This window comes from Neohortaea acidophila (genome assembly GCF_010093505.1).
Source record: "Neohortaea acidophila strain CBS 113389 unplaced genomic scaffold BDY17scaffold_2, whole genome shotgun sequence".
NCBI classification, from domain to species: domain Eukaryota; kingdom Fungi; phylum Ascomycota; class Dothideomycetes; order Mycosphaerellales; family Teratosphaeriaceae; genus Neohortaea; species Neohortaea acidophila.
In genome coordinates, this window is record NW_022985511.1 from 1319217 (window position 1) to 1330565 (window position 11349).

General features: G+C 56.0%; 5 protein-coding genes across 5 annotated transcripts; 3 read left to right on the top strand and 2 right to left on the bottom strand.

Moving 5' to 3' along the window:
* Window position 1: 1 nt before the first annotated feature.
* Window positions 2–1037, bottom strand: BDY17DRAFT_291652 (uncharacterized protein). The gene has a single exon (XM_033732696.1). It carries the CDS (start codon window positions 552–554, stop codon window positions 12–14), a length of 543 nt encoding a protein of 180 aa, XP_033593096.1. The 5' UTR covers window positions 555–1037; the 3' UTR covers window positions 2–11.
* BDY17DRAFT_291653 (uncharacterized protein) lies at window positions 1016–2480 on the top strand. The gene is made up of 2 exons (XM_033732697.1): window positions 1016–2368; window positions 2426–2480. The coding sequence occupies exon 1, from the start codon at window positions 1127–1129 to the stop codon at window positions 2015–2017; it is 891 nt and encodes a 296-aa protein (XP_033593097.1). The 5' UTR covers window positions 1016–1126; the 3' UTR covers window positions 2018–2368; window positions 2426–2480.
* BDY17DRAFT_321315 (uncharacterized protein) lies at window positions 2138–3232 on the bottom strand (the record flags this gene model as incomplete). The annotated part of the gene is made up of 2 exons (XM_033736602.1): window positions 2138–2368; window positions 2426–3232. The coding sequence occupies 2 exons, from the start codon at window positions 3230–3232 to the stop codon at window positions 2138–2140; spliced, it is 1038 nt and encodes a 345-aa protein (XP_033593098.1).
* A 1178-nt stretch (window positions 3233–4410) lies between these two features.
* BDY17DRAFT_291656 (PHD-zinc-finger like domain-containing protein) lies at window positions 4411–8191 on the top strand. Its single transcript, XM_033732698.1, has 3 exons — window positions 4411–5025; window positions 5081–7085; window positions 7140–8191. Exons 1-3 carry the CDS (start codon window positions 4608–4610, stop codon window positions 8125–8127), a joined length of 3411 nt encoding a protein of 1136 aa, XP_033593099.1. The 5' UTR covers window positions 4411–4607; the 3' UTR covers window positions 8128–8191.
* A 364-nt stretch (window positions 8192–8555) lies between these two features.
* On the top strand, window positions 8556–9801 carry BDY17DRAFT_80838 (Alpha/Beta hydrolase protein). The gene is made up of 2 exons (XM_033738728.1): window positions 8556–9510; window positions 9577–9801. The coding sequence occupies exons 1-2, from the start codon at window positions 8660–8662 to the stop codon at window positions 9584–9586; spliced, it is 861 nt and encodes a 286-aa protein (XP_033593100.1). The 5' UTR covers window positions 8556–8659; the 3' UTR covers window positions 9587–9801.
* The last annotated feature ends 1548 nt before the right edge of the window (window positions 9802–11349 follow it).

Consider the following 11349-nt stretch of genomic DNA (forward strand, 5'->3'; position numbering starts at 1 on the left):
GGGCAAGTCGTTCATGCTGCCTCGAGCCCGTGGGAGTGCCATAAGTCGTGGTGTTGCGACTTCGCCTTCAAACTGCTGACGGTATCTCGCTGCGACATGCATCCAGGAATACGAATGACGCACGTACTACGTAGAGCGATCGTAGCAGAACCCGCTTCACGATTTGATTCTGGTCCACGATAATACTTCCTGGATGAGGGCGACTTCCGCAGGTTGTGCGTGAGCGTCCGCAACAGCCAAGAGCAGCAATATGTCTCAGGATCTATTCTCGTCCTTTCTTGGAGAAAACAGCGCTCCCGATCAACACCATAGTGCGCGGCAGAGCTCACCTTCGGTCGGAGGGACTTTTGGAAATGCTCCTGTGGGTGGCCAGCAGACTTCTCCATGGCCACAACCGAGTCATTCGCAGACACCGGAGCCGGCGGAGGATGACGACGATTTTGGCGACTTCGAAGATGCCTCTGCACCGGCATCTTCTGCTCCGGTATCCAAACCGAACGTTCCAACTTCCCCAGTTCCATCCAAACCCGCTCAACTTGCACGAAAGGCATCATTTCCACCCAAAGCCGCACCCAAAAGAACTACAGCCCCGAAGCCACCGCCGCCTAAGCAAAATGCAAAGCAGAAGGTCGGCCAGCATCCATTCGCCGGCAACATGGACTTACTGTTCGAAGCCGAGGGCGACGACTATGATGCCGGTGCCGACGACTTGGGCGATCTCGCCACCAACCCGGAAGCCGCAATGGCGTATTCCAAGCGCATCATTGCGGAACAGGAAGCCGAACTTGCGAGGAGGAGTCCGGTGTCGCAGTCGACGGGCCAGAGGTCTGCCGCGCCTGTCGCACCTTCTCCAAGCAGGCGAGAAGCTGTCGTATATGTAAATTCTGGCAGGACTTCGAAGCAGAGTGGCCGTGTTACTCCGAGAGATCCGAATGTGCTTTTTGATGCGGACGATGTCAGCGAAGAAGACGACGACGACGACGACGACGACGACGACGACGACGACGACGACGACGACGACGACGACGACGACGACGACTTTGGTGGTTTTGAGTCGGGGAATAACGAAACCTCCAAGGCGGTTGCTACTGAGTCAGAGGCTGGACGATCTTCTGCGCCAATTACAATGCCACCGTTAGATTTACTTGCACTGGAAGACGAACCAGTCAACGGATCACACGAGGAACATTACATCAGAACATCAGCTCCGACACAAAGTCCCCCACAAAAGCGTCCTACCCCAAACTACGCAGACATGGAAGACAACCCCTGGGACGACTTCGAACCCGCAGCACCCACGAGTCCCATCATACCCCCCAACAACCCCATCCCAAAAGCAGAAGAAGCCCTCCCACCCCCAACCAACATTCCCCCACCCGCAGTCCTCATCTCCCTCTTCCCCTCCCTCATGGCAGAAGCAGACGAATCCCTCTTCACCGCCCTCGGCAAAATGGATCTCAAACAAAAGCAAATGCTCCTCGCCCACCCCGCCAGCCATCAATTCCTCAAGGCATATCTGGGCCGGTGCACCGTGATGGCGCACATCATCGCCGGGCGGAAATCCCGGTGGAAGCGAGACAGGTTCCTTTCGCAGAGTATGCGGATTGGACCTGCGGCCGCGGGCGGGAAAGGCGGGATGAAGTTGGCGGGGATTGATAAGGGGGAGGTGGCGAAAGAGGATCGCGAAGTCGTGGATGTGGTGCGATTATGGAGGAATCAAGTCGGCAAGGTGCGCACGGCTGTCTCTGCTGCTTCCGCCGCCCCAGGCTTGCCGAAATTGCCTGCTGTGCCGGAGATTGTGGAGCAGATGGCTGTAAGGGTGGTGAAGGCTGGTGAAGGGGGAATCACTGCCTCACACGCCTGCGCGCTCTGCGGCCTGAAGAGAGAGGAGAGGGTAGCAAAAGTGGACGTCGAGGTGGAGGACAGTTTTGGAGAGTGGTGGGTGGACGGATTGAACATGCATACGACTTGTCGAACCTTTTGGAGGCAGTTTGAGAAGAAGTTGAAGTCAAGATGAGATGAGCCAAAGTAAGACAAGCCCCCGAATAGCGAAACACAATTGATCAAACGCCCCACCCCCCAATATCAGACATCATGCATAGTCTTGAGTACTCAGTCTCGCTCGGGTTCCCCCCACCTAACGATTGGCGTTCTCCTTGTTGAAGTCCGCAAGCACTCCCAGTGCGAGTTGAATAGCTGGAAGGGTGTCGCTTTCAACCCGGTCGATTGGGAGCATCCTGATGCAAGTTCTGATGAAGAATCTGGCGGACTTGTATGGAATCAGGTAGCCCAAGCCGTTGGCACATATCTCATCGTGGATAGCGAGCACTCTGAGCATCGCGTTCTTGTCGTCCGTAGAATCAGCAAGCTGCATAAGGATTAGTGTTGGTTGTGCAAAGTACTCGCGCGATACGCATAAACATACCCCGAATGCCTCCACCAAGTGCATCGCTTCCTCCTTGGAGAAGTTTTCATCGTAGTTACAGAAGCTCTGGAGGGTATGACCGAAGTTTGGACCGGGTTGACCTTCCTTCGAGGGCTGTAGTTCTGAGTCGTCGTCATCGGCCCCCATGTCATCGTTGACAGCTGCTCCTGTCTTGTCCCTAGCCGCCTGCTCCCGAATCCTCGTGAGAACGACCCTTTTCTGTTCCCTGAGGGTCATCTTCGCGGTGAAGCCGTGTCGGAATTCCTGATAGAAGAAGATGTTCGTGTTGGGGATGACACGTGGGAGCAGGTGTCCATTGACGGGCCTGACGCCGACGTAGAACCTCGCTTGAGGAGCAACTGACTCCGTCTCTGGTATGAACACACGCATTGCAGTCGGATCACGGCGCAAGGGACCCCTGGCAGCCCTATCGCTCTCTCTTTTCTTGTCACGAGGCTGGCCTGTGGGGGTGTACTTGTCAGGCTGATTGCCGATGATGATGCCTACTTCGAGGTATCGGTACGTTTCGTCACCCTCGACGAGCTCTCTTGGGTCTGGAAGTTTGGTGATAGTCATGCCCGCGGGGCGGTCTTCGACCGGGTCGTAAGTGATGTTTGTCGTGGCTGTTTGGGACTTGCCCTTGCGCACTTTGCCTTTGTCGGGCTCGGTCCGAAGATAGACGAATTGAAGAGGTTTGCGTCCGTCTGCCTCCACTCTCATCTGCTCCCCGTGGATTGAGGTCGCAATGTCGTCCCAGCCGTTGGCTATAAGGTCTTGCTGGTTCAGGTCTAAGCCTAGAGCTGCCATGGTGGTGTAGTGATGCGGAGCGGGAGAGGGAAGAGACGTTGGTGTTGTGGAAAGTCACAGCTATGTAGAAGATAGCAGAGGGAAGCTGTGTTCAGCATGAAAGAGAGAGGGAAGGTACGTTCGATGGCACCAGGTGAGGGGAGGATGTGCAGAGTGGGTGTAAAGGAGAGAGCAGGGAGGGAAAAGAAGAATTGTGATAAAGTGGTGCTAAATGAAGTGATGGAGTGACATGTGAGAGGGCACATGTTAGAGGACGCGAAGTGAACGGCAAATGAGGGCGAAGTGAGCGAAAGGGTGACATGTGAGAGGGCTGCACGTGAGAGGACGCGAAGTGAACGTCAAGTGAAGGCGAAGTGAGCGAAGGAGTGGTATGTGAGAGGACACACGCGAGAGGATGCGGGGTGAACGGCAAAGCGAGCAAAAAGTATAGGAAAAGTGAGAGCAGAGTGAGAGCAGAGTGAGAGCAGAGTGAGAGCAGAGTGAGAGCAGAGTGAGAGCAGAGTGAGAGCAGAGTGAGGACAAAGTGAGGGCAGCAAAGTGAGCGACAAGTGAAAGCAGCAAAGTGAACAACAACTGAGAGCAAAGTGAACGACAAAATTCAGCGAAGTGAACGACGTCTCAGCAAAGTGAACGACAACTGAGAGCGATATGAACGCGGTCTAACTGTAGCTGAAGCGACTGCGGTAGTTAAGCACAAACCGTAGATGATCACGGACAGTCCGTTCGGGCCAGAGCGAGATGCACTTCGCCGTATATTCGCCAGACCATCGCAAAGAGTTGGACGCGGTCCAAAGGCTTGTGCACATCCTGAAGGAGGCTCTGTCCATGAACAGCCGCAAAATCAGCTAAATAAGGCCAGAATATGGGTCGAGCGCAGCGGAGACATGGAAGTGAGCGATCTCTGAGATGGATGGAAAGAGGCAGGTGATTCCCTCACCACGGCGCATGAGCTGGAAATTGTGGTGTAGCAGTCAAAGTAGAAGGAGGAGCATCTTCTCTTTGTTCCATGGAAGCCTTTGACCTCAGTCGTTTATTGTCGACCGAGTCAAAACCTCTTGTCGTCGACGTCCACGATCAACTTGAAGTGAGGCCGTGAAGTTGCTTACTTAAGCCCGCCGCACGGGACAGGCCGAAGTGAATCCCGCGTTACACCAACGGCAGCGCGTAGGACCGGCGCGCTGACATCAACGGGTGAGAACCTCCAAGCTAAACACACCCTTCACGCCATACCGGAAGTGACGAACGTGATGCAGCGCATTGGCTGGTCATGACATGATGCGATCGCAACTGCTTGCACATCGTATGTGACACAGCAGCTCGCCGAAAGCATCCCCGTCCAACCACTCGAAAGACCTCCACCTCCAACCCAGCTCCGATGGCGGTTCACCCGCCCGGCCGCTCACGCCGCTCCGACTCCATTCAAGTGCACGTGGCACTGGAAGAGCCGCCGCGGAAGAAGCGCAGGTACGTCAGTGAAGTCCCTTTGAGAGGAGGAAGGGGGCGATCAGCAGGGGCGGAGAAGGAGCAGGTCACGAATGAGGTGGACGCCGAGGAGGATTCTGGAGATACAGACGCGCATGCACTGGAGAGAGCAGACACACTGGACTTGGCACAAGCGAACCAGATGCTGGGCGACGACGGCAATACAGCTCCTGCAAGGCGGTCAGCACCCGTTGGTCGCCCAAGACGTGATCGGTCTGGTAGACATGGGCGCCAGCCTGCTACGCCTCGAATGAGATACAGCAATGCTGCTGCCGCTGCGGCGGCCAGTCAAGCTAGCGATTACAAGCCGCGTAAGTGTCTTTGCAGCACCGGCTGCAGTTTGTTAGTATGCTGACATCAGGATAGGAGAGGAGAAGTCGTACACCGAGTTCCACGAGAACCTCGAATTCTACATCGGCCTGCCAATATTCACCGCAGATGAGGTGGACGGCAGGACTACGAAGAAGGATCTCAAAATCACATTGAACGACAGCAAAGGATTGCCAAACGGCGACGTTGAGATGACGGACGCTGATACCGCCGTCGAGCCCGCCGAGAACATCGTGACGCCTGTTAAACGCAAGCCAGGACGACCGCCACGTCGACCAGAATCGATGCTCCATGGCCTGGGCTCTCCACCCGCGCCACGCATCATGCCCCTACCAACACACAACCCGAAAGAGCGACTCAACCTTCCCAAGCCCTCGTTTCGACAATTCAACCATTTCCTCCAGTACGAGGAAGACCAGAAAGAGAACAAGATCAACTACGTCGATCGCGGAATGGCAAACATTGGCTACCAGGAGAGTGATCGGTTTGAGTTGCCCGGCAAAGCGTTGGTCAGGTACAACGAGGCCAACCAAGTTGAGGACGAAGCAGAGGTGTCACTGAGACTGGAAAGCGATGGTCCGGCCGAAGTCATCGCCGGTGTTCAAGTGGTTGGACGAGTGGAATACGACATGGATGAACAGGACGTGGCATGGCTGGAGGAAATCAACGAGCAGCGCAAGACGGAAAGCCTGGAAGCCATCAAGCCGTCGGTCTTTGAGATCACCATGACTCAAATCGAAAAGGAATACCACGCGCTGGAGAAACGCATCCCGAAAGCACAGCCCCGGCACGCTCAAATGCATAGGCCGCGTTCGAGCTCGCAGGCGGCCGTTAACGGCGATCCCAACCCGGCGGGCGATGAGCCAGATAGCAAATGCGCCATTTGCGACGACGGAGATTGCGAGAATGCCAATGCCATCATCTTTTGTGATGGTTGCGACCTGGCCGTTCACCAAGAATGCTACGGCGTTCCCTTCATTCCCGAAGGACAATGGTTCTGCAGAAAATGCAAAGAGATTGGACGAGGCACGCCGACATGCATCTTCTGCCCGAATGTAGACGGAGCGTTCAAGCAGACTAGCACGCTGCGCTGGAGCCATCTGTTATGTGCCATCTGGATTCCGGAGATCACCATCGCCAACATCACGTTCATGGAGCCGATTACCGACATCGACAAAGTCCCCAAAAGCAGATGGAAGCTGCACTGCTACATTTGCAACCAGAAGATGGGCGCGTGCATTCAATGCGGAAACAAGAATTGCTACCAGGCTTTCCACGTTACTTGTGCCCGTAAGGCGAAGCTGTTTCTGAAGATGAAGTCTCCGCATCAGCAAGGTATTGATCAGTCGGCGCTCAAGGCTTTCTGCGACAAACATGTTCCCCCGGATTGGAGGCGAACGCACGACACGGATCATGCGATTGTGGAAGCAAAGCGATGGTACAAGCACGCGATGAAGGACCGCAAGTGGGCCGACAGCCAGAGTGCGGCGCTTGAGCTCGGCGCCCCGCCTCCACCCGACGGAGGACTGTTCATCGAGGACCAGCAGGACGACACAATCGCAGTCACGAAGAAGCGGCGCCAGCCAACGACGAAGATGAATTGGCGTCTACCCTCCGGCGCGCCCGTCATTCCCGCGGTCGTCTTCAACACTGTTGAGGCGAGTCTCGCCCGCTTCTCCGTCCGGAAGCGTAAGGAGTTTGTGGAGAAGGCGTGCCGATATTGGACCCTCAAGCGCGAGGCTCGCCGGGGCGCGGCACTGCTCAAGCGCCTGCAGCTGCAGCTGGAGACGTTTTCCAGCATGGAGATTACGAGACGGAGCTTTGCGAGTATGGGCGCCGCGGGCCGCCCGAGATTGCTTCGACGGATCGAATTTGCAGAGATGCTGCAGGAAGAAATGCGCCATCTGACTCAACTGTGCGCTCAGACGAGGGAGCGCGAGAGCTTGCGGTTGCGGGAGGTCGACGTGCTGAGAGAGCTGGTCGACACTGTTTATTTTCCCATTCCGGCGCTGCTGGTACCGATTATGCAGAAGGCCAGGAAGTAAGTCTTGCGCTTACACCAAATCGGATGTGCTTATACTAATGTGCTTGTCAGGTTGGATGAAAAGACGCTCTACTTCAAAGAAGGCTTCGAAGAGCTTGCGCAGCAAGTGCGCGAGCGCTTCTTCACCTCCGTCTCGGACTTTTCGCAAGAGCTTACGCGAGTGGTCGGGAAACGTCTCGCCTCTGACGCCGTGGCCGACCCGGATCTCGAGACGATGCGCGACCAGCTGAACGAATCGCGAACCTCGGCACACCATCAAACCCTGACGGCAGAACAGAAGGAGATCAAGAAGCTGGCCAAGCGCATCCTCCGCGCCGTTAAGGACCCGCTGGAGGAGGCGATGAGGAAGGAAGCGGATCTCAAAGGCAAGGAGCGGGAGGAGGAGCTGCGCAAGCTCGATTCGATGGGTATCTTTGCTGGGGTGAGCAATCCTCCGGATGGCGATGAGAGTCCTGTGAAGAAGGGGGCGAAACGGCGCTCTGCTTCGGATGTCTCTGCTGCTGCTGGTGCATCGCTCGAAGACGAAGATGTCGAAATGGAAGACGCCGACGACGCGGACGAGGAAGTCATCCATCTCAAGGTCGCGGGCAAGAACGGCACCATTGCCAGCAACACCAAGAAGAAGTCGACACCTGCGCGCGCATCGTCTCGGAATCTGACAGAGGCGCCGATCTCTCCTCCCCTCTCCACCGACGCCGCAGACGTCTTCGCCCACGGCGGCATCCCCTGGTACCTCAAGCCTTTCGACCTCGAAGGCACGACGGTGCACGAAGAGCGCTACACGGGCCGCGAGGTGCTGCGCGCCATGTCGGAGGAGCTGTCTGATATGGATGAAGTCACGCTTACGGAGCTGGGTGTTGTGGGGGCTGGAGATGCGGGTGCGAGTGGTGCTGGCAGTGGGAAGAGACATGCGACGAGGGCGAAGGGGCTTGTGGAGGCTGGGGCGGAGGAAGACGATGAGGATGCTACTCCGGTGCAGAAGAAGGGGAAGAAGAGGGGGAGGAGTAATCAGTGGAGTCGGTCGCGCAGGATCCGATAGGGGAGAGAGTATCGTCTATCGGTATGCAGAGATACTTTCCTGAGTATGCATCGACAAGTGAACCTCGCGCTGGCTGTTTTCCTATCTTCTGTCGCCGCTGGCGAGGCAGATCTCGTCTATACAATCCTCTCTGTCCACTGCCTGAGCTTGCGTCCCGCTGGTCCTCGTGGATTGAAAGTGAGGAGAGACCATTCGACAGGCAAGGCTGGCAGTTTGGGTAAAACTCTCGCATCCGGCGCTTCTTGTCGGCCGTTCTGGCAGATCTCTTCGATGCATTTTCCATCCCCGGCCCGTGACTCTTATTCCAATGCTTTCCTCATTCATTAACCATTCCCGGGAGCTGCCTCATGGGCGATCTTTACCCCATTTCCCCAGTATTTCGGCCCCGCAATGAGATCACCCATGAATTCATCCTCAACTTCCTCAAAACCCCCACCACAGCGATCGACTTCCCTCTACATTATCTCTCCCATTGCCTCCCCCAACACTGGCCAACACAATCTTTCGCACAACCACCCGCCTCCTCGCCAAAATGTCATTCGAAACCAAAGGCACCATCGCCGACTTCGGCGGCAAACTGCTCAAACTCTCGCACCAAGCCAAGAGCACAAACTGCGAAATGAACCTCAACCTCTTCCTCCCGGGCTCCGCCTCCGCCTCCAAGCCCGTACCCGTCCTCTTCTACCTTGCCGGCTTAACGTGCACAGGTGACAACGGCGCGGAGAAGGGCTTCTTCCAGGCCAAAGCGGCGGAGAAGGGGATTGCGGTCGTGTTTCCGGATACCTCGCCCCGTGGGCTCAAGATTGAGGGGGAAGATGAGAGTTATGATTTTGGGAGTGGGGCGGGGTTCTATGTTGATGCTACGAAGGAGCCGTGGAGCAAGGGGTACAAAATGTACAGCTACATTACCGACGAGCTGCCGGCTGCATTGTTCGGACACTTCAAGGAGCTGGACGGCAATCGCGTCAGCATTACGGGCCACAGCATGGGCGGGCACGGGGCGTTGACGCTCTTCCTGAAGAACCCCGGCAAGTACAAGAGCGTGTCGGCGTTTGCGCCGATTTGCAATCCCTCCAACTGCCCGTGGGGCGAGAAGGCCTTCTCGGGCTACTTTGGGGAGGACAAGAAGGACAAGTGGGCGGAGCACGATGCCACCGAGCTGCTGGCCAAGTATCCCGACAACACCGACATCCTCATCGATGTGGGGACGGGCGACAACTTTTACAAGCAGAAGCAGCTGCTGCCGGAGAACTTTGAGAAGGCGGCCAAGGCGGCCGGGAAAGGGGTGAAGGTGAATTACCGCGACGGCTACGACCATAGCTACTTCTTCATCTCCACGTTTGCGAGCGATCATGTGGAGCATGCGGCCAAGTACTTGCTGAAGTAGTAAGTCTGTGCGTTCGATCTGGGGCAACAGTGGTTGGGGTGGACATTGGCTGATATGGCCAGAAAGCGATGACACGACCTCGAGTAAACGGCAGAAATTGTGAATGGGATAGGTATACGTGGATTTGAAGGTTGTGGAAAAGGAGTGTATCTACCGCCGTATCTTCCAGCAAAAGCGCATCGTCTCCTCCAACCTCTCCTCAGCATGGCAAGCAAATACCATTGGCCATTGATACCTTCTCTCTTAAACTGTATTTCTTCGGCCGACATGGAAAGTCATGCCACCCCCTCACACCTTTCTTATACTCCGAGAAGCGGCAAACCCAAGCGCGGCACCGAAAGCGAAGCACGCTTTCGAAGAAGAATGGACAGCGTCTAAAGCGTTCGATCCCAGCGCATCTGTTACGCACAAAGTCCGTCCAATCCCCACCAGCTCCACGACACGCAGATCAAACGTGGTCGAGAACGGCCGGGACGATCTGCACGAGTGAAAGGCAGTGCTGATGGGCTTGCGAGGCAAGCTAATTCATCTCAGCCTTGCGACTCGACGCAAAATCCAAGGTATCGAGATCATCTGGCACCACACCAGAAAGCCCGGGGCCTGCGATCATTACCCTCTTCGCCAGCAAAACGGATTATGGGCATCATCCACGTTATTCGAACAACGCCATCCGCCCTCCCACCACCACGGTCGATGCCATACCACGCACGAGCCCTTGGAGATGAACAGGCGACAGCTCGGCGGAGACGAAGTAGGTATGTCGTGGTGTCCGCTTTGATGACAGCTACCTGATAACGAGATAGGATGATAGTGACACGCTTACTGGGCCGATGAATATTTCGCTGAGCATCGCACTGGGAGTATCTTCAAGGGATCGATGGAGCTCTGCCAATGCTGAGTTGCCGCCATCAGCGACAGTCCCAGCCCCCCCCACTACTCTTTCACACCCTCGACCTCCTCAACACAACGTTGATCATAGGTCCGCGAAGTGAGATGAGGCAGATGGCCTAGCAAGACATCAACCATCTACGACGTTGAACACGACCACACTACGCTCAAATGGATCGATCCCTGCCTTTTTACCCAGTCTGAAGAACCCACTCTACTCCCCAGTTCCGCCCTTTCGTCCGGCCGGTATCATGAGACGAGGCATATGGCCATGCACCTCTTGTGAGAAGCCTACAGTATCAGACACGACCACCTCCGCCAGCTAGATCGATCTCAACCACCTTCATCGGCCTGAAACCATTATCTGCTCCCTAGTACCGCCCTGCTTGCCCGTCTGTGCCCACGAGATGCGGCAGATGGTCAGGCGTCCCTTTGGAAAAGTGCAGAATGGAATACGGTTGGACTGGGTCTAAATGGATCGATCCCGACCTCACTGCCCAGCCTGAAGCGCTCGCTCTACGCCTGAGTACCACTCTCCCTAACCCGTCTATGCCCATGAGAAGATACAGATGGCCAAGCACCTCTTGCAGAATCTACAGGATCGAATACAACCAGCTCCGCTCAGATGGATCGATCCCAACCTCTCCGCCCAATCTGAAGAACACGCTCTGCTCCCTCACACCATCCTCAAGCCCACCTGTGGCGATGGGATGAGGCAGACGGGCGCTCTATGCCATCCACCACGAGGACAAGGTTGGAAACTTCGAGCAGGAGGAAGGTCGTCACGACATGGAAGTGACATGCCTGTCGCCAGCAGAGAGCTTCCCCTCACCTGCAAGGACATTGATCTACCCTCTTTCTCCCTCTCCGAAGGATCTATTCTGCCAGCGCGACCTGCTAGTTCCCCGGTGATCCAGTTGCTAATAGAACACAATCGGACAGCATCT

What these genes read in the sequence shown, in the direction of transcription:
- BDY17DRAFT_291653 (XM_033732697.1), top strand. Translation starts at nt 1,127, where the DNA reads ATGCCACCGTTAGATTTACTTGCACTGGAAGACGAACCAGTCAACGGA.
- BDY17DRAFT_80838 (XM_033738728.1), top strand. Translation starts at nt 8,660, where the DNA reads ATGTCATTCGAAACCAAAGGCACCATCGCCGACTTCGGCGGCAAACTG.
- BDY17DRAFT_291656 (XM_033732698.1), top strand. Translation starts at nt 4,608, where the DNA reads ATGGCGGTTCACCCGCCCGGCCGCTCACGCCGCTCCGACTCCATTCAA. An exon ending in AGCTAGCGATTACAAGCCGC is followed by an intron (nt 5,026 to 5,080) that starts GTAAGTGTCTTT and finishes ACATCAGGATAG; the next exon opens with GAGAGGAGAAGTCGTACACC. An exon ending in ATTATGCAGAAGGCCAGGAA is followed by an intron (nt 7,086 to 7,139) that starts GTAAGTCTTGCG and finishes TGTGCTTGTCAG; the next exon opens with GTTGGATGAAAAGACGCTCT.
- BDY17DRAFT_291652 (XM_033732696.1), bottom strand. Translation starts at nt 554, where the DNA reads ATGATGCCTTTCGTGCAAGTTGAGCGGGTTTGGATGGAACTGGGGAAG.